This window comes from Nelumbo lutea, chromosome 1 (assembly GCF_056320005.1).
Source record: "Nelumbo lutea isolate HS-2025 chromosome 1, American lotus-T2T, whole genome shotgun sequence".
Classification (NCBI taxonomy): Eukaryota; Viridiplantae; Streptophyta; class Magnoliopsida; order Proteales; family Nelumbonaceae; genus Nelumbo; species Nelumbo lutea.
This window is the reverse complement of record NC_142684.1, coordinates 59,758,141-59,780,360: the sequence shown is the minus strand read 5'-3', so window position 1 is coordinate 59,780,360 and position 22,220 is coordinate 59,758,141. Positions and strand designations below refer to the sequence as shown.

The 22,220-nt window shown below is 37.2% G+C and overlaps 1 protein-coding gene and 1 long non-coding RNA gene across 3 annotated transcripts; one reads left to right on the top strand and one right to left on the bottom strand.

Annotated features, from left to right (window-relative positions):
- Positions 1-594: 594 nt before the first annotated feature.
- On the bottom strand, positions 595-6,594 carry LOC148874766 (uncharacterized). Its single transcript, XR_016112253.1, has 2 exons — positions 5,630-6,594; positions 595-984 (listed from the first exon to the last, which is right to left on the bottom strand). It is a non-coding gene; the product is annotated as an uncharacterized LOC148874766 (long non-coding RNA).
- An 8,905-nt stretch (positions 6,595-15,499) lies between these two features.
- LOC148874765 (inactive protein kinase SELMODRAFT_444075-like) lies at positions 15,500-21,170 on the top strand. Of its 2 annotated transcripts, none has more exons than XM_088981770.1 (10): positions 15,500-16,018; positions 16,138-16,292; positions 16,369-16,463; positions 16,891-17,417; positions 17,501-18,067; positions 18,228-18,391; positions 18,516-18,592; positions 19,465-19,612; positions 20,095-20,244; positions 20,341-21,170. In XM_088981770.1, the coding sequence occupies exons 1-10, from the start codon at positions 15,826-15,828 to the stop codon at positions 20,692-20,694; spliced, it is 2,430 nt and encodes an 809-aa protein (XP_088837896.1). In that variant the 5' UTR covers positions 15,500-15,825; the 3' UTR covers positions 20,695-21,170. The 2 variants fall into 2 exon arrangements, with proteins under 2 accessions (XP_088837896.1, XP_088837897.1); XM_088981771.1 differs by having other exon boundaries at positions 15,837-15,975.
- The last annotated feature ends 1,050 nt before the right edge of the window (positions 21,171-22,220 follow it).

The window sequence follows — 22,220 nt, the reverse complement described above, 5'->3', positions numbered from 1 at the left end:
TTCAACAAAAAATTATATCTATACTAATGCGGGAATTAATTCAATATTCTAGAATTTAGTCCTATAAGGACAAAAAGCATAATTTGGATTATAATTTATTTTAAATTTATTCCATTCCCTCTTATTAAGTCCTATATTTAAGGTATTAACTCTCATCTCCTCTCATTAAATCCTATATTTACTGCATATTCAATAAATGGGCTTTGTGGACTTTTTTTACTAAAGTGCCCCTACTTTTGGATTTGGTCATTCTCCAACTAAATGTGTAAATTGGGTCATGTCGGCCTAATACAACATGACTTTGCAGATTGCTCATGCTTTGGCAAGCTGTTCTTGCCTCCTCTAGGATACATCAAAGGTTAGGGGCGACACAACCCATTGAACAAGCCCATGTGGTTCTGGGCCTAGGTCGTGACGTGCCACGTGCCTAGGTTGGACTGGGCTATGGACTGGGCCATGTGGGCCTGATCCAAGCCGGGCCATTTTTTTGGCATTTCGTTCTTTCATTTTTTTGGCATTTTTTGCTAAGTAAAGTGATACAAACTTTGGGAAAAATAAAAATTTAACAAAATACAAAATAGACAACAAATTGAAAAAAAATAGAAATTTTATTTCATTTGAATTTGAACAATACAATAGAATATTGAAAAATGAATAAACAATATAATAAAATTGAAAATAAAAAATTACAATGGTATTGAAAAATAACAAATAATTTAAATAAAATTGGAAAACAAAATTTAAAAATGATATACAATTATTTAGTATACAAAAAATATTGACTCCATCATTTTTCTTCAAGTTCCACCTCCATCTCCTTGATCCCGATCATCATTTGCTTCTGGTGAAACATTGGGTTATGCGTCATGTCCTCTATCTTGTAGTCTATCTTTAGCATCCAACCAATCTTTTAAGCATATGCATATGTCTAGACTTTCATCATTTATGAAACTTCTCATGTTGTCCAACACCCTAATACCTACACTAAAACAAAACTCCAATGGAATTATAGACACCAAAGAGGTTAGTAGATCACATGTTATGGCAGCAAGAACTGGATAGTTTTTCCATATTCACTCCACCTAGTTAAAATATCAAAATTATTTATTTCCTTTGAGTCGAAGAAATAATTTAAATTAGAAAATTAGTTGGTAAATAAAAATTAAGTTTAGTAAACTTGATGATGACATGGCAGCAGACTTCTACCTTTTATTTATTAGAGAACAAAATTTTTCTCTTACACCATTAGAACTTGATGTTTCAGAAGTGGAAGTTGTAGTTGTTGCACCTGTACATGTTTTCTTATGCTTAATAATTGAGATTCATATAAATTGTACATTTTAAATAATAAATTTTTAATTTTTTTTATTTCCAATTTCAATATTCATATTTTCACAATAAAATTCAAGTAAAACATCTAAACCATTTTTCCTAATCCTAGGATCTAATATTGTAGCAATATAGAGAAGAAATATTTTCCTAATATTTTTTAAATTTAAATTCCATTATTTCAATAATAAATTTAAAATTTAAATTATTTCTATATTTTCAAAATATTCACTAATCATAGATAAATGATTAACTAAAATACAACTAGTTGGGTGGTAAACAGTTGAAAATTTATTATTTGTATCATAAAAAAATTATAAAAAATCTTTTATACAAATTGTTATTTCCTAGTCATCTTTAGTTATAAAATCATGTGGCATTTTTTCATTATAAAAATTAGTAAAATATATATTTGTATGAAATACAACTTTCTAACATGGAATAGGTGGAATTCCACTTAATTTGAACATCTTATATAACATTTTTATATATTAAACCATATTTTTTACCTAAATATTTAAATTCTTGTTGTCTTGTTTTAGTACTTCTAATATATAATACAATTTTTTATTTTGAAAATATGATGAGAAATAATACTTAAAGCATCTTGAATACATGAATTTAAGATGTAGCATGCACATATAATATGGAATAATTTACCATTTAAACATGCACTTAATTGAGATTTTAAAATATTTATTGTCGAATCATTATTACTAGCATTATCAAAACTAATAGAAAAAAATTATTTTAAAATATATGATTATGTAAGTACTTAAAATACTTATAGCAATTTTCATCAATAAAATGTCTAGTAACACAAATATAATTATATTATATTTAGAAGTCCAAATACCAAAACTAATAGCAACTTTAGAATTAAGTGTTGATAAACTAGAAACTAAATTTTGTTTATATGAATAAAAAATTTTAAAGCATTTGTTATAATAGTATTTCTAGAAACTTTTTTTAAATTGAGGATTTATAGATTGTTGTAAAAATCTTTCTATACAAGTATCTTTAACCAATAAAAATGGTTGTTCATCATGTATAATATATTTTGCTAATTCTTCTCTCGTTTTTTCTTGTGAATAATGAAAATTACCAAAACGACTATGCCCAATTTGTGTTTGTGATGATTGTTTACCATCTTCTTCTTCATTTTTCAACCCCTTGCTACTATAACTAAATTAACTCTTACATTTAAGACAAGCAACTCTTCTTTCCTTCCCTTCAACCTCTTGTATGGTAAGTATTTTCCAAATTGGGCTCTTCAGGTTTGCCTAAATGACCAGTACCACCCTTTTTCTTTCTCCTAATAGCAATACTAGGGCTAACAACTCCGGTAAGATCAGCCTCAGCCATAGAACCACTAGCATCCATATCAGTTTTGTCATATTGTGACTGAGAATCATCAATGTTGAACATGTTGGGAAATTGATCTGGGGATGAACCGACCATTTTTAAAAAAATATACTATTAAAATTCTAAAAAATATAAATTAATTTAATTACAATGTATGCTGATTCGGAATCTCAACTTGATTTCAACTATTGAAGCCTCCAAGCCTCCCAAATTGTTAACTTGAGATACTTGAGCAATCCTTCTCCTTGTTGAAACTTGAATAAAGTTGAGAATTAGAGAGTACAAAGTGTATGAAAATGAAAGTGTGTATAAGAGAGTGTATGAGAGTATGAGAATGTATGAGAGAGTATGAAAGTTGGTGTGATGAAAATGGTGGAAGGTAAAGGCATTTATAAAAGATTGAATTAATTTAGTTGATCAAAATGCATAATCCCCCCTAACTAGTTGTTTATAGGGGTATTTATGTAAAAAACCCCAAGGTCCCCAACGGCTATATTATGAAGGTAGGTTGATGCGGTCCTCTATGGGCTGAGCCATATTAAGTCATGTCGTGGGCTTATGCCAACACGACTTGCTTTGTTGTGATGTAATGTGGTGACCCACAAACCTGAAAACCCAAGCCTAGCATGACCCACATACTACAGTGATGGGCCAGGCTCAACACGGCCTGATTTACAGCTCTATCTCCAACTATGAGGACAGAAAATGTAATTTAAACTATTTCTTTTCACTTCATTCAATTCTAAGATTCTAACTCCCACTCTCCCTCCTTAGATCCTTTATTTGAAGTATCTTTCTTTCTCACCAATAAATTCTTCTAAGTATATATACCCAATAATTTTAACAATACAAAACCAACATGAAAATTGAGTTGTCCTTTTGTACATGTGATGGATACATTGTTCTATTATTTGGTTCAAATGGGTCAACCAATGGTCACATAGTTAAATAATAAAGGTTTAAAAATAAATAAAAATATACAAATTACAAATGCATCTCTAAAATTATATATTTATTATGTTAAACAAAAATAAGTATGATAAATAAGAAGTATATTTTATTAATGATGAAAAAGAAATATAAGTTTTAAAACTGACCTAGAAACAAAACTATTTTCCTATTTAATCAATGGGTCAATTATTTAACTTTTTAGGTCAAATTGGTCAACTCACATTGTCATAATTAAGTAACAAAATTTTTAAAATATAGAAAGAAAAATTGTAAAAAATATTTGTCTCTAGTATAATGTATTTCATCATATTAAAAAAATAAGTGATAGATAAGAGTTATTTTTTGTTAAGAGAAATTCTACGATACCGGAAAGTCATGGTACTCAAAGAGCTTTGACCAATCAAATCACCCCCACTCCTTGGTGAATTTTGATCACTACCACCTGATTGGTCACCTCTTTTATGATATTGTTTGATTGGCTATAAGTTTTTATAGTATCATAGTCGAGCCCTTTTGTTAATGATGGAAAGAAATAGAATAAAAATTTAAACTAACTAAAAAAGAAAACTATTTTTCCATCTATTGGGTAGTCAATGACCCATATGGGTGCAAATTTAGTTGGGCCTCTACTAGGCCCAAAAGTTTAGGCTTTTCTATTTTTCGAGCTATGCCCAAACCTAACCTAATTAGGTATTTCGATCATATATTACGTACATACATACATACACGCATGCATATAAAGACACATGTATACATATATACATACATTTATGTCAAATTTTAGCATTGGAATGATTGACAATCTTAGCCCAACCCCAGCCCAAGTTCATTAAATTTCAACATGGGTTGGGCCCAAGTTGGATAAATCAAACTTAACCTTGGGCTTGAACCTTAAGACCCAGTGCATAGGTTAGGCCTAGGTTGAGCACAAATTAACTCAACCCAGCCTACACAGCATACACCCTAACATTCCAATTCTTTGGATAAAATGATCAACCAACGATGTCATAATTAAATAAAAAGTAAAAATAGATAAAAATTACAAAAAAAAAAAAAAAATTAGCATATCTCATAGATGACACAGATGACGGTCTAGCGACCGTAAAAAGCAAATATGTGTTCCAGCCAGGTAATAAGTAATACATAGCTACTGACGCATAGAGAAATGAGTAAATTGACCAAAATAGCTGAGCTTCAATAATATTCCAAACCAAATTCTAAGTTTTGCGGAAGAAAGGAATTTCATATGCAATTATATCAAGAATCAAACAAAGTTGGAACGCCAGTTCAGATTTAAATATTGTAAAAATAGCTAGATTTATATTTGACAAACATTGTGAGGGTGTATCAATCAATTCTGTCAAGCTACTATCAAAATTAAGTATAGCAGATTTTACAAAGAAAAAAAAAAATCAAAGTAGACAAAAGATTTTACAAATAGATAACTACATTTTTTTAACAGCTTATTCGTGTCTCCATATTTACTCCAAGTGTTAGGACATGATTATTGTGGGACTGTGGCTGCAATTATTATAATCGCTCTTAATTATAACAGTGGTGAGTTTTGTCCCGAAAACCTCCATTTAATGGTGAAGCCAAAAGGGGAACCAACGCTTAAAAATTACTCGTGGACAAAAAGAAGAGACATGGAGCACCCATTAGTCCAATATCATAAGACATCATTAAACTACTAACTATTTAACTTATTTCAGACTCATGCAACTTATCGAACAAAGATATATATATATATATATATATCGAACTTTAAGCCTCATTTATTTCAACTGCTCTTAGGCACGCTAGTCCATGATAAACGGATTACTACCTATTTATATTCAAAACTTTGAACTACTTTAACGGATGCCAGTTAATGGTAAAGATAAGAATTTCAGACTACTCGCATTGATTGTGTCTAACCATAAATTATAAGTTTAATAATTCTGTAAATAAGGTAAAGGATAAGTAAATAAATAAAAGACTATACCGATTGTAATGTGGAATGCTGGGCTGTGCGCCTGTGCCCTTAAACCATCCGCTAAATGCGACAGCGTGCCGGTGAACTCTCCGATCCCTCAAACGTAGACAGTGAAATGGCAATGGATGCGTGATACTAAGCATCGGATGGGAAGGCGGCAGCGGCTCCTTCGTTCAGTTGACGTGGAAAGTGAATTAGCCTGTCTTCTCAGTATGGGAATTAATCGCAGCAGAAATCTCTGTCTTGCTCGATCTCATTGTCGGTGCTCCGCCGCGGGTTAGACTGTGGCGATGTAAATAGGGGACCCACTCCATGAGTTGCAGTAAAAAGAAAAAAAAAAAAAAAAACAGAACCTTGAATCCTTCTCCTTTTCGAGATGAGAGGATTCAGATACACTCCATACGCAACCATCCGTAATGCTTGACAAGAACTCAGAAATTTACAAGCCACCTTAACCCAATACCAAACACACTTTACTCCAGACATTTCAGCTATTTACCAACCAATGCACATGTGTCGTATTCTTCGAGAACCACCAATCCAGGGATACTCAATAAATTCGATTATCTAAGCTACCACTTGAATCACACCGACTGACGTAAAGTAGTTGACCTGGAAGGAATGGATCAAGAAAGTTAATCCTTTGCATTGAGAGTTACATATCTCCAACTTTACCACTGCATCGACCAAGGAAGAAGCATTAAATACAGAAGAGAATTAATCTTTCGCATCGAGAGAGAGTTAATCCTCTGCACCGATTCAGAGGATTAACCGCTACAGAATAAATAAGCCTTAAATAAAAGAGAGAAAGAAAAACGATAAAAGAAGAACGTAAAGTTTTTTTGATTCACTGCTCGTTGTTCCGACTGTCTTCGTCTTCGTGATCGTGGATGGATTCATCCTTTCGCTTGGTTGCCAACTATTGTTATCCGGAGATTCCGGAGATTGGAGACATAACCACAGATTCTAATGTAGTTACTGATGAAGGCGGATTTGGCACTCCAATGATATTGTGATACATGATACTTCAGGACAATTATGTGACACCCAGAATTATTTTGGCCACAACTTGCCTTAGTCAAGTTGATAGTGTCCCATCTGGCGGTCTGGCCCTGGCGCAACCTAGCCTTGGCATGAACTGGCAGCCTTGCACTGGCGCGACCTGACAGCCTGGCCCTGGCACGAGCTGGAAGCCTGGCACAGGCGCGACCTGGCGGCCTGGCCCTGGCATGACTTGGCCCCGGCACGAGTTGGCAACCTGGCACAAGCACAAGCTAGCGGCCTGGCCCTGGCACGAGCTGGCAGCTTGGCCCAAGCGCGACCTGGCGACCAGCAAGACGTGCTCACCGACAAATTCGGCATGCATATCCTAACACTCCCACGATCCTTGGAAGTTGACCCACGTGCCGAACGATCCGGAGGGTGGTCAACGTCCATGGCGGTTACCTCCAGGAATCTCAAACCACTTAGACAACCTCTCAGAAATCTCAGATGTGGTGCGTGAAGCCCACACAAAACAATGCCTATATAAAGGCACCAACCCCAATGACATGGGAGAGAAAGTAAGCAAATAAGCATATTCTAGCTCTCATACTTTATGATTTTTAGCTCGCAGTCTACTATGAGAATACTAACTTAAGCATCAAAGCGACCTCGTCGGGTTAGCCACCCCAGGTCCTCTGACATTTGGTTCCTTGTAGGACTCTAAAGAGCAAGGTAGCTCGTCACCTTACCTACCTAACTCGGCACCTGCCCAGCACTTGATCAGTTCAGCACCTGCCCGACACTTCACAGGCAGCCCGACACCTCCCAGGTAGCTCACCACAAGGCAGTTCGCCACCAAGTAGCTCACCACCAAGCAGCTCATCAAGGTACCTCACCATAAGGTAGTTCGTTGCCAGGTAGCTCACCACCAGGCAGTTCGCCACTAAGTAGCTCGCCACTAGGGAGCTCCACTTCAGCCTCTGAGTCACAGGCCACTTGAGAGCAGACGTCAGTGACGAGGTACTTAGCCAAAAAAATTGATACATCACAAAAAAAAAATTGATACGTGACTAAGAACGGTTACATCATTTGGCGCCATGTGAATCGCTACAAAAAGCTAAGTTCTCCTCCTCTAAAAAGCTAAGTCCTCTTCTTCCAGAAAGCTAAGTCATCATTTCTTAGAAACTAAACGCTCTCGCTTTGTACTTTTCATTTTTTATTATGCAGGGAGCTAACAGACTAAGCAGTTCTACCAACTTTACTTTCAATCCAGATAAAACCTCATCAATCATCTTCGTGAGGTCCCCTCTACAAAGATGAGCTCTTTGTGGCTTCCGCAGGAGTTGGCGGTCAACAGACTACATGGATGCCCTTACTAGTCGAGCCTTCCAAGGCTCCCGTGTGAGCTGGCGACCTAAAGTTAGTAGTGCTGCCCCCGAAGGTCGAGCTCCTAGTAGCTTCTTGTAGGGGTGGGTGACCGGCATTACGAGGTTGATGCAACGCAATCATAGCTCTAAGGCGCCCACCTGGCAGTCAGGCTCGGCCTATGCGCGACCTGGCGCGGCCTACGCGCGGCTTGGCGGCCTGGCAGTCAGGCACCTGCGCCGACCTGATAAAAGGCTTCCTCATCACATAAGACCCAGTCGCCTCTTCGGCATGGGCAAAATCAAGGAGTGGACTGTGAGTCGCTCCTAGAGCCTAAGGAATTGAATCAACGCTTACGAGCTCATCAAATTATTCATTCCAGGCCAAAAGGATAAATACTCTCTTCACCGAATTACTTTCGGCTCTGGAGTGGGGGGCAAATGATGAGGGCAGATTTGGCCCTCCAATGATATTGTGACACATGGCACCTCAGAACAACTAGGTGACACCCAGAACCGCTTCGGCAACAACTTGTCTTAGCCAAGTTGATGGTCTCCCACCTGGCGGCTTGGCACAAGCGCGACCTGGCACGACCTGGCCCTGGCATGAGCTGGCAGCCTGGCACAGGCACGAGCTGGCGGCATGGCCCTGGCATGACCTAGCCCTGGCATGACCTGTCCTTGGCACGAGCTGGCAGCCTGGCCCAGGTGCTACCTGGCGGCCTGGCATAGGTGCCGACCTGGCGACCTGCAAGACATGCTCACCGACAAATTCGGCATGCATATCCTAACACTCCCACGATCCTTGGAAGTTGGCCCACGTGTCGAACGATCCGAAGGATGGTTAACGTGCATGGCGGTTACCTCTAGGAATCTCGAACCACTTAGACGACCTCGCAGAAATCTCGGATGTGGTGCGTGAAGCCCATGCCAAACAATGCCTATATAAAGGCACCAACCCCAATGACATGGAAGAGCAAGTAAGTAAGTAAGCATATTCTAGCCCTCATACTTTATGATTTTTAGCTCGCAGTCTATAGATCGGCACCTCCCAGGTAGCTCACCACAAGGCAGTTCGCCACCAGGTAGCTCACCACCAAGCAACTCATCAAGGTAGCTCACCACAAGGCAGTTTGCCACCAGGTAGCTCGCCACCAGACAGCTCGCCACTAGGGAGCTCCACTTCAGCCTCTGAGTCACAGGCCACTTGGGAGTAGACGTCACTAACGAGGTACTTAGCCAAAAAATTGATACGTGACCAGGAACGGTTACATCAATTACCATAAACTCTTAGCAGCCGGTTAGTCTTCGAAGGTTTGGAGATGGCGGCCATAACGAAAGAGGAGGTGGAGAAGAGAAGAAAGAGAAGAGAGAGAGAGAGAGAGATGAGCCTCTTGAGAAACCCTAGATCAGGGTTATGATTTTGTTGTCCCCTGGAGAAGAATTGCTCTCCCCCTTTAATAGAGAGGGTTAAGGCTATCAAGGAACGTGATGATCTCTCATGTTAGGAAATGAGGTCTTATTAAGAGATCATTATTAGAGAATTCTATTCCTTCTAGATTCTCTCCGTATGTGACCCTATTGTACTGACGTAGCAGGAGTGACATCATCGTTTGGCAGATGTACTTTCATTAAACTTGCATGCGTAACTTAAAGATGTACGTGTAACTGATATCTATTCCCGTTCTACCATGATTCCGCAATTCTGTGATGGTGTCGGGTTCATTGCAGTTTTACGCGTGTTCGAGTTCATCGGAAATCCGTGTATGTCCGGGGTTCATCGCAAACCCGCATGTGTCTTAGCTATATCGCAGATTCATACTAGCTAAAGTTCATCGCAACCTATCCTTGGTGTGAGTTCATCGCAATCGTGGATCTGTGATGAATTCATCGCAATCATGTGATGGGTTCTGTATTCATCGCAGGCGTTCGTATAGTGTTGGTTTGACACCTCTTGTACTCTGAGGGTCTTAGTGACCACTGTATACCTACAACTACTTTTTGAAATGTCACAAAGTTGTCATAATAAATATGTTATAATATCCATACAAATCACTTTAAATGTCCAATCAACCTGCATCCCATTTTTTTGTATTTTTAGAAAAATAGGTGAAACGAATCACTTGTGAATCAAGGCCCACATGTGAAACAAGATGATTGTGAAATGCTCCGGTGCATGTGATTGTTCCACATGCATATTTACTAGTAACACAAAAGAAATAATAAATAAAACATTCTTCCTTTTTCTTGTGACTGAAAATGGTATTTTGCTAGTTCTAGGACTTATTGAGCATAGTTAATTAGAAATAAGGATAATTAATGTAGAGATTCAACTGCACTATATTTACTTGGCATGAAGAATCAAAATCATACATTTTTTAATTTGTTTATTTTCCAAGAAAAAAAAAACTTTTTTGAACTGTCCATATGGTTATAATTTTTGTGTCCTAGCCAACCTATTAGATACAATCATACAACCTTTTTCACGGTGTGGGTCCCAATGCTTGAAACATGGCCGTGGAGCTAATGTCCCACCCCAGTCATAAAATAAAATATAAAGGCACCTGAGAAGTCAAATAATTGTGGGCCCCATATATATATATATATATATATATATATATATATATATATATATATATATATATATTTATCTTGCATTTCTATTCAGTTGTGGGCTACATGTATTTTCTGACCGGTGGGAACATTATTATTGGTTCCACAGCTCCCTAAACAGCTATCACATTCAGTTAATTCTATCATGTTTGTGGCACTTATCATGCAATTTCATTCTGTTCATAACATGTGTGGTCTCATATACATGTTTAATGGGACACTTGTCACAGATTAAATGGAAGTGTACAACAAATGCGTTCGCAAACAAATGTAGTAGATCCAGGATCACCTACAATGTGGAAGAACCACACCCAAGAAAGTGACCATAAATTGGAAATAAAGCATAAGCCCTTATCTAGTCACTAAATGCAATTTTATGCTTCCCCTTATTAAATGGTAATTAAAACCTAATTTTTGATGCATCAATTGATCTTTTCTACACATCAAGATGATTTTGTTTTCCAGGTTTAGGTAGTGGTTTTTTATATTAAAATATTGAAATAATTAGGAAGGCCGTCAGTTACAAAAAGTTATCTGTTACAAGTTACAGGTACTAGAAGATCTAGCGAAAAAAACTGAAAATGACTTGAGTGAAAGTAATAAGAAATTATCTAAGTATTCATAATTTAAGATTGGATATGATACTAAAATAGAATGGAATGGTAAAACAGGATTCATATAGCTAACCCCTTATGATTGGGACAAGACTCGAACGATGATGATGAATATTAAAGTGATTAAAAATTTAGAACATAGAAAATTCTAATCGATATATTGATCCCAGACTGTTCTTCATGTGAGTAGCCCAATCAAGTGCTACATTTTATATTTCTATATGATATTTATATAGTTTATTTTGCTTTAAAATATCATTATCAAAATATAAAATATATAAAACAGTAGCTAGGATGCAATCATGAGTATTCTCCAAATTTTTACATTATATATATCGTTGCCAAATTAGGGGTCTAGGATGTAGTGATTTGGGCACATCCCTTCACTTTTTTTTTTTTTTAAGTCTTAAAAGCGAAATTCATTCCTAAATTAATTGCTCAGATTATAACCCATGAAGCACAAATAACAAGAAAATCCGGAAAAAAAAAACACAATACCAACAATCAAACCAATCTTATGAGTGATTAAATCAAGAAATAAATCAAGAAAAAATAGATTATCTGCAAATGTGCAATAATCTCTACATGAATCCTATTTCATCATTCTGTTATTTGTCATATCCATTGTTAAATTATGAGTGATTAAATCATTTCTATTTATCAAAATTGAGATGTACCCTACAAACGAGGGTATATGATTATTATTACAAAATCCATTCTAAGGTGTAGAAACATTTACAAGAAGTAAGGACAGGCCCCATGCAGATTTCTGATTTTCACTATAGAGTTATAAACATTCAAAATCTCAAAAGCCTCCACTCTATACATCAATGCCCGCCCAGTGAATTAATATCAATTCCGAACTGGCACCCACCCCAACTGTACTTTGGACCTAAAAACTCTGACCCTGGGCTGAATTGTCATTCTCCCAAACATTTATACATGAAAAAAAATCATAGCACTGATACAGCAAAGGGACTACAGTTTGTAAATAACTAAATATTATACACCCCATGTATGCCAAACTGTACTTCTGTCTTGTGGTGTACAAAAATTATAGCCTTATAACTCTTTTGGGGTACCAGATCCGAGAAACATGTATTTGTGCGATATGATTGCTCATTGGAAAACGAAGGAAGAGGCAATATAGTACCAATTTTTGTCAATGAGACCAAAAGTGTATCTTATTTTGCACAATAACAACATATTTTAAAAAAAATGAAAAATATATTAATTAGGCTCAATTTAGAAAGAGTATAAATACAAAAATGCAGAGTGCAAAAGCTTGTGTTTCGTATTATTTTGTATATATTTGTATTTAAACCCCTTCCAAACTGAGCCTTAAAGGCAAAATTTACGGTGCATTCTATGGAAATTATTGTCACATAACTCAAACGTAAAAGAATCGGTGATAAATCGACATGTAACAGTGGCATCTTTGACATTGTTAAATCCTTAATGATACATACATCATGTAAAATATGAATAATGAAAAGTAAATAATGCACATTGGTTGAAATTCTAATGTACGTGCTGCATAACTTTCGAAATGCTCTGCAATTGGACTCAGTAATTATAATACCAATTGGTGTTATTTTTGTCTTTTCTTTTCTTTCCATACTTCTGAAATGCAAGATGAAAGAAAGAGGAAAAGAGAATTAGTGTTTTAGAGATGTTTTAACATGATAATTTTAATTAGTTTAGAGATTTGGTAGAATCAATTTTAATCAAGTGAAACGAGGTTAGTTTTTCAAAATGAAACCAAATATAATTATTTGAATAAAATAATAAAATACCAAAATTTTAGGAAAAAAATCAATATTTTGTGGCCAATATAACCACAATTCCAATTTGAAATTAAAAGCCATGTTCCATAAATTATTCTCAGAAGTTGTAATTCTTCCTGATAAACATAACTGTAAAGAAAGTGAAAATGAAAATTTTTGGTGGGAAAGAGATCCTGATAGACAATCCCCATTAATTCTACCCTAATTTCCCTATGAATTATGGATCCATTTTCCCCATATAGACAATTGTAACTTGTCAACCAAATACACCATTCAATTGGCATATCTTGGAAAATAGGGACCACCTGATGGGTCGGCTAGTGGGCCTACCTAATAAGAAAACCCCTTTGGGCAGAACCATCCTTTTTATAGAATTCCTTTCTGAGACAATTGAGATCATCAATCAAAAAGCAAGCAAACGACAGTTGAGATCAATCAAGTGGGCTTTTTCTATAGGGAATATCCGACATGGGCCCACTGGTTCACGGCCCATCTTGTAAAGAATGATACCTGCAGCTTTTTTATATTCTTCTAGTTTTGAGTTGAGGAATAGATAAACAATAAAGTAATGTAGAATCCTATGTCGAGCAAAATAGCAAACTGCAGCCATGAGTTGTTGCAATCCAAACAAAAACTAGAAAAAGAAAACTGTCCAAACTTCCATCTATCTTCGTGCCTCATCTTGGGATACTTGTTCTGATTTTCTGTTCATCTCAAAAGGGTTGCAACTTGAAAAAGAAATGCCCAAATTCATTCTTCTTCACATACATACATTACATACTGTGCATGCACATGACCCATAACACAAGCCCAAATCTTGATACCCTTTAGTTGTTACACTACTAGATGTCTCATTGGAATCAGCCAAAAACCACACAGACCCATTTGTCACAGGCTCGTGTGATAACACCTTAGGGGTGCAGGTTGGACCCGGTTCGACCGGATTGCCATCAACCTTAACCCAACCTGATTACTTCAGGTTGGGTTTTGGTTGGTTTGATTTCTCCGGTTTTTACCAAAATGTTCTTATTTCCTGGACTAAAGTTAACTTAATCCAGTATTATAGTATAATATGTACAAGGACAAAGTTATGATACATTAAGAGCCAAGGTTCAAAATATCAATACGCCCGATATGCCGGTAGGAGCATATCGGGTGAATCGATACTTTTTTTTACATTTTTTTTATTTTTTTCAAAACTGATTCAGGGGTAGAGCTCCTCCACCCCCTGAACTGGTCAGACCCCTGATACACCCACTGGAGGGCGTATCGGAAAGGTCCCAGAACAATACATATCGACTGATATCGGCCGATACGTGTTCATACTTTAAACCTTATTAAGAGCAATATATATATATATATATATATCCCTAATGCAATATATATATATATATATATATATATATATATATATATATATATATATATATATATATATATATATATATACCCTAAACTTCTGCTGCTAACCTCATACCCAACCCAATACAAAAGCTAATAATGCTTTTTTTTTTTGTCCTTCTCGTGGTAATCACATGATGATCTGGTCGTGTACAAGTGAGTGATCTGATATCACATGGAGCTGGCACAGATGGCCGTCTCTGATTGGGTTAGATCCAAGGTTAGCAGTCAACCCGGATCTGAGCTGGATTTGTCTCTAATTGGCACTAGAGAAAAACAAATTGGATATCCTGTGATCCTTGATTCAATCACGGGTTAGGTTTGTTGCTTAGTGGGGAAAAGGAGTGAATTTCACACAAAACTGAACATGGGTGTCTTAGATCTGTGTTGTGGACTGTTGCCATGGATGGCAATTTTTCTCATGAAACTGGGGCCCATTCCATCCAGGGTGGGTTTCCTGGATGGGGTGGGGATAGGAAAAATATAACTCAAATCGGGGACTGGGTAATGGGATTTACATATAATTTTCTAAATTCATCTCAAACCTAGTGATAAATTATTAAAATATTTCTAAATTTAATAAATTTCTAAAATATTCTTGGATTTTTTCCAAAATCTTAAAATTCTAAGATCCCGTATTCTCATTTCTAAAATAATCCTGAAATTTGGCATATTTTTAAGTGGTTGTCTTAGAGTTGGGAAAGTTCGAGAATTTTTCATCCCCAACAGGAAGGGGGTGCCTCGCCTCGAACCCACCGCACTACCAGGGACAAGGCGAGAACAGGGTAGAGGATTTTGACCACAGGGCAGAGAAGGTGAGGGGTGCCCGGCCCCAAACCCGCCCCGTTGTTATTGGTAGCCATCACGGTCCAAGGACCATTAAGTGGGTCATGGAGATGGGTTTTGGGTACAGCCCATTAAGAGAAGTGGGCCAACCCATTTAATACAATCTGTTTGATTCAGAGGTAAACCATGTTCTTGTCCTTAGGATAGAGACTCCAATCTGGTCAAGAAGTGAAAGAATACAAAGAAAACAAAAAAAACGCGTTAAAGCCCAACGTTATTAATATTTGAAAATGAGTGACAAGGGAAGGGAGTTCCGAAGTCGAAATGGACGGACATATCATACATCTCCCTGAACCCTCCAAAAGCAAAGCAGACAGATTACAGTTAGGTGGGGTGGCTTCCTATTCTGCCCAGTGGTGCGCATTGCACACCCCCCCCCCCCCCCCCCTCCTTTCAGTTCTGTCACTTTATGTGCCAAGCTGTTCTGTCCCCGACGTTCCATCATCCCCATTGCTTCCCCCACAGCACATTCAAGCTCTCATAAGTCTGAAGAAACTGCCATCCTGACATCAATGGAGAAGCTTGGCGTTTGATGCTTTAACGGGACTGATTTGAATTCACGGATAGGCCTGCTGCCCGCTCGACTTTCAAATAGAATGGCAAGTGATGCAGTGGTGGTTGCAGTTGATGCAAGCAAAGAGATAACAGACTATGCTCTTGAATGGGCAGTGCGTAATGTGGTCAAGGCCATGGACTCTCTAGTCCTACTTGCAATTGTTCCTTCACATGGACGTCCTCTGTCTGCTGTGAGTCGGACCCATCACTCTCGTGTTCAGCAGTTCCTAGCTTGTGGGTGTTCATTTGTTCTGTAATTAATTCAGACAGTTGGTGTCTTTTCTTTTTATTTTCTTTCTTTAAATTGAACCCAGTTTGTGTTGATCATGTGGTTGATGGTTTGATGGTTGTAGGCCTTCTGAAGAAATGGGGACTTAATTACAATAAAGGTGGTTCTCCAGATCAGAATGGTCTTTGCAATGGAGTCCATCATGAAAAGTCTAGCAGAATAAATGAGGTCTGTGTGGGGATGATGAGGCAACTCTGTTCTGCAAACAATGTCTGGCAGGCGAGCACCGTTATTCTCTCATCATGTTATTTACTTGTATGATTTCCTTTAGATGTAACAAGTGTATTGGTACCAGGTGAAAACACAAGTGAAGGTTGTTCCTGATGGGACTGTGGGCTCAGTTGCAAGAGAATGCAGAGAACTGCAAGCAACATGGATCATTCTTGATAGGTGTGTGTATATGATGGATTAGTCCTTACTTACAGCTACCAAAGTGACAACTGAATTATGTCACCAATCACCATTGAGCTCAAAATAGTTAGATTGACTCAGCCAAGTGATGAAGTTTTACATATACAATGGAACAAAGTTGTATCTGTGTTTCAAGCAATAATAATCTTGTTTTTACATTTATAGACATTAGGCATCCATGAAGCACTTCTCATTTGGTTCTTTTGTATATTGTTATATAACAGCCTGACAATTCAGTTCAATCCCTTTTTCTTGGTGGTAAAAGTTAAAAAGGATGAAATATTAAGCCAAAAGCATCTCTTTGTCATGAACTAGGAGTAGGAAGCTTGAATGTTGATTTCACCAGTTAATCTTATTTTGGAGTTTAATGAATATGACTACCCAATTTACTGGCTGAACATGACAGGCGATTAAAGAAGCAAGGTGACTGTTGCTTGAAACAACTGGATTGCAATGTTGTAATAATAGACAAGAGCATCCCAAAAGTCCTGAGATCAGTTGATTCTCAATCAGTAAAAAAGATTAATGTGGATCGATTGCAAAGTGGCCGAACAGTAGGTGATATATTGGGCATCTCTCCGACCTGCAGTCTTGATTACAATAATACAGCAGCTACTCCAAGCAGCCTTGGATTGGATAGTACAAGTCCGGATACAGACATTTCTTGCTCCTCTTACAGTACAGACAGAGACAATTTCCAGGCAACAACTCCTTCCACCAGAAGATTTCAACTTCCTAAATCTTTTTTCTCCCGTAATTCCCAGTTAGACAACCAGGATATCAAGGCTAAAGCCACATATTGTTCCCCTCATAGTAAATCACAACCACTTAGTAAAGTGTCAAGATTTGAAATTGATGAAACACCTCGTAAGTCTTCAGCCAGCCCCGTGGAGAGAAGCAGAGGTTACAGTGGTTTATTGAAGACAAAGAATGGTAAGTACATCTCTTCTGTGGTAATAACTTTGAAACCAAACATATATAAACCAATGCACTTAATGTTAAACTTCCCACAACAGTACCCACTCCAAACAGAAGATCAGCAGACTCACCACGGTTATGGCAGAATTTGGCTAGCCTAATTCAAGCAAGGCAACTTCTAATTGGTAGAAGGGACTCGAAGGATGGGAATGGAAATGAAACAACTCTATCCCCTTCTTCTCCAATGATGCAAAGAACCTCAAGCATAAGAAGAGCCATGTCTGTATCCATCAAGCAGCCTCCAACCCCTCCACCTCTTTGTTCAGTTTGTAAACACAACTCTCCCATCTTTGGCAAGTCCCCAAGGAAATTCAGTTATCAGGAGATTGAAAGAGCAACAAATGGATTCTCCAGTGCAAATTTCTTGGCTAGGGGTGGATATGGTTCCGTATTTAAAGGAATCTTGCCTGATGGGCAGCTTGTTGCCGTGAAACAGCATAAGGTGGTAGGTGCACAGGGAGCATCAGAGTTTTGCTCGGAGGTTGAAGTGTTGAGCTGTGCACAACACAGAAATTTGGTTATGCTGGTTGGCTATTGCATTGAAAAGGAGTGGCTTCTTGTCTATGAATTTGCTTGTAATGGTTCCTTGGACAATCACTTGTATGGTAAGCTAACAATGCCATTGTTATATTCATTACTACTACTTTATGAAGCAACAGTAGTTCAACTCAACTAGTACATTATTAATAGGTGACACTGATGTTCTTCATAATGTTAAAATTAAACTAATCTCAAGATTGAGAAGGATAATGATGACTATTACAGGGTTCAATACAAAGAAACTAATGACATGGAACAGTAGAATGAAAGTTGCCATTGGAGCTGCAAGAGGTTTGAGATATTTACACGAAGATTGTCGCATCGGTTGCATTGTTCACAGAGACTTGCGACCCAGCAACATCCTCCTCACCCATGATTTTGAACCAATGGTTGGATCAACTATGCTGCTTTATATCTATATTCTCTTCACATGTCTATATAGTTCTTTCTGAACATTTCGACTCTCTAACTGTTTGATTGATCTAGTGTAAATTGTGTCTCCAATACATTTAGGTAGGAGATTTTGGTCTAGCAAGGTGGCAGGCAGATGATCAGTCAGCTGAGGAGACACAAGTCATCGGTGCGTTTGGGTAAAAATATACCTCTTTATTCTTGCAAAACTCCTTCACTGTGTTATAACAAATGTACTTCTAGAGGAGAGGAATGGTTGTTCTATATATTCACTAATAATTATTCAAACTAGGGTAATTTTTGCATCAGTTCTTGATCAATCTTTTATGGTGGTATGTTTATATGAAGCTATTTCTTGCTAGAATTTTCTCAAAAATATCATTTGTCATGATACAACATTGTAAATTTCTAGTTATTAGCAGTCGGATGAGTTTTGTTATCAATGCAATTCCTTAAATTGCTGTCTTCAGAAAGTTGATCTAGATTTGTATTTTGTAATGGAATCGATACAACACCTATCATAATGAGCTACTACTTCTCAAGAACAAAATGGAGGGAGATCTCAAAATTTATTGATATAATTAATTTAGTCAGTGATTTCATTAATTAGTTCTCCTTCTTCCTTTTTCAAATGTCAGTACATATGAATTTCACTTTTTCCTTTTCATGAAACTCGTAGAATTCCATATTTCAGTTACAACCATTCATATTACCACCACAAGTTCCAGCACCATGGTTTTCACCAATGACATTGGGGTTGGAGAAACTGGTTTAACCAATTAATTTGATTCTGGACCAAAAAAAAAAACTCAGTTACAATCAGCAAATCACTAAGCTACCCTGACCAGTTTCTCTGTTTCAATCTGTCTCTTCCTCCTTGATCCCATAATCAAGTCTAAATAAATCACTAAAGAACATTAAACATTGTTTATTGATAAAAAACACTAAACAATGTTTCACAAACATGAATTCCAAATATACATGTGAAATGTGGTTGGACGCAATTATCTACTTTGATGCACGTGGTTTAAACACTAAAGGTATTTTGTAGGTACTTAGCCCCAGAGTACATGCAGACTGGGTTAATCACAGAGAAAGCTGATGTGTACGCATTTGGAGTTGTGTTACTGGAACTCTTAAGTGGCCTAAAGGCAACTGATTTGATGAGAAGTGAAGAAGAGCATTATCTTTCTGAATGGGTGAGTTTCTCTTTAATCCCCCGCCAAACCCCAGGTAACAATATTGATTAACATGCAAAAGGAAGGACAAACAAGAAAGACCAGGACAAAAGTCATCCAACTGAATATCCCTGAGACACAATCCCTCCCAACAGTTATCAATCAAAAATATAAAATCTGGATCCAATGCTATGGAAGTAAGATGAATGTAATATTCTCTGTTCGAATTTATTATTAAATTAATAATGATCAAACTAATCTTATTTCAATTTCAAATAGTCATTGCCCACACAATCTTTCTTTTGGAAGAACTCTTCCTACATGTCTCCTATTCCAGTTTCTAATGTGAGCAAAACTATACCCATTTTCTGTAAATGAAGATTGCATCATTGCTCAAATACCATATGATCCCTTCCTAACAAGTCCATAACTATGCTTGCAATTTGCAATTTAAGACCATTGAAAGCATTGGTCCAACTTCATCTAATATGAATGCATTGCAGGGTCATTCATTGCTTGAGAAAAAGATGATCAGTGAATTAGTTGATCCTCGCTTGGAGGGAAATTACATAGAGAAGGAGGTTGAATGCATGATGCATGCTGCCAGTTTTTGTCTCTCACCCCATCCTGAAAGAAGGCCCCGGATGTCGAAGGTTGCAGAGTTGCAGCAATTCCTGTTCCTACATAGATTACATCGATTCCTTCAATTTGCTGTTTTTTCTCATCTTATATAAAACACCTGTGTGCAGGTATTGAGAATATTGGAAGGAGAAATGCCTACTGACATGGCATGTCAATATGGAGAATTGACCTCTACTCCCCAATACAGAAGGAAGAACAGTTATAATGCAGATGGACCATTGAACCAAAATCATTGGACTCAAGACTTTAGTGCTTCTTCACATATAATTCAACACATGCAACATATGAAGCTTCCTTCATCTACTGACAATGCACAAAGAAGCAAAGACCATAAAAGAAAGATCAAGCAAACATTTTTGGACAAGAACACAATGGAAAGACTGAGCAGTCGCTGGAGCTTGGACCAAACTGATAAGTTAGAATTGAAGAATATCAGACACATCTGCACGAGTCACTACTAGTCGAGTTTATTCATGGGACAAATGTAAAGTAAAACTCCTACTCCCTGTATTCCAACAGAACCACCATTGATGCATCTAAAGCAAGATCAGAAACCAGTGACAGCAAGTTGACTTCCGCAGGTACTTAAAACTTGACTGAGTTAGTTGACCTGATGAGAAAAACGAGGTTCAGATTTTCATAGCCTGTCACCAAGTCATTAAAGAGATCTTTCAGAAACTAGTCATCCCAGTTCTGAATGGACCAAACTCTGGAGTCAGAAAAATTGACAGGTTAATGAAATGCAGTGGACTACAAGTTACATGGATTTCTTGTCTCAAAACTGCAAGTATCTCCCTGCGTTTTGCTACAAGATTTGATGACGTAACGTGCTCTTGCACTAGGAATTTTTCCATGGAGTAGGATATCTGTAAAAAGGATTGATATTTATGTAAAAAGTTCTGATATTTTCTTTATTAAATATTTTTTTTCCATTTCACTGTTCTTTGTTATATTGAATTCTATTATCGGCCTTATCCTAACAAAGTAATTTTCTAATTATGCCTTATTCATGTCAATAATCCATTCTAGGATTTATGTGGATAACCAATAGCCTACAAAAATCATAGTTATAACATACTTTTTTCCTGATGTTTGCGAGGGTTTCCAGTTGGACAAGTTTAATAAGGGTAGCACAGAATTAATTACAAACCGATACTCATGAAAACATACTATATGGGTTTGTTACTGTAAGCAGAGCATTTGCTTCATTTTATTGATATTGTTGAAGGTTTTTCCAAATGAATTGAAGCAAATTTACCCTTTGTAGCTGCAATTAGCATTCATGGCACTCTCTTTCTTTCCCAGGTGAAAGTTTTAGTACTGAAACATTGTTGTCAGAAGTATATATCAACAAAGACCCTGCAAAGTCGTTCTCTTTCACACACAAGTTCTAAAGGTCTCTTTCAGGGATAGAATTACTGATCCACTCTTCTTTGATCAAGATCCAAATCCACCGAACACTGTGATCCATGCAAAATTTGCGTTACAGTTATCCATGAAAATGCAAACTATAAGGAATGATCGACTTGAAAGGGGTAGTTGATGGATAAGTGCATATAACTAAAAGCATGGATTTACTCATGTTGGGTGGGAAGAATTTGCAAGAAAATTATTTTTGGAAGTTGTAGGAGAGAGAGAGAGAAGAGAGAGAGAGAGAGAGAGAGAGAGAGAGAGAGAGAGAGAGAGAGCGAGCGAGAGAGAGAGAGGAAAAGAGACCTAGAAGAAGAGTTAAAAAAAAAATCCAAGACTTGATAAGGATAGTGTTCTGGTTGTGTAGAAGGTGGGTGAGAATGTAGTGTATTCATTGTTGTTTGGGGTTGAGGAAAGCAGGGAGGGTGCGAAAGGGATTGAAGGTGGGGTAATGGAATGTTTAGGGGAGGTGGAGATGGAGAGAAAAGCAGGGAGCTTAGGGATTTGATCATATGGGGAGCTTGAGATATCGGGAACTGCTGTTGGAAGGATTAGCATTATTTTGAATTCGACTTAT

Excerpts from the sequence above, each read along its gene's own strand:
- LOC148874765 (XM_088981770.1), top strand. The coding sequence starts at position 15,826 with ATGGCAAGTGATGCAGTGGTGGTTGCAGTTGATGCAAGCAAAGAGATA. Across the intron at positions 16,293-16,368 it reads CTGCAAACAATGTCTGGCAG|GTGAAAACACAAGTGAAGGT; the intron begins GCGAGCACCGTT and ends TATTGGTACCAG. Across the intron at positions 17,418-17,500 it reads TTTATTGAAGACAAAGAATG|TACCCACTCCAAACAGAAGA; the intron begins GTAAGTACATCT and ends TTCCCACAACAG.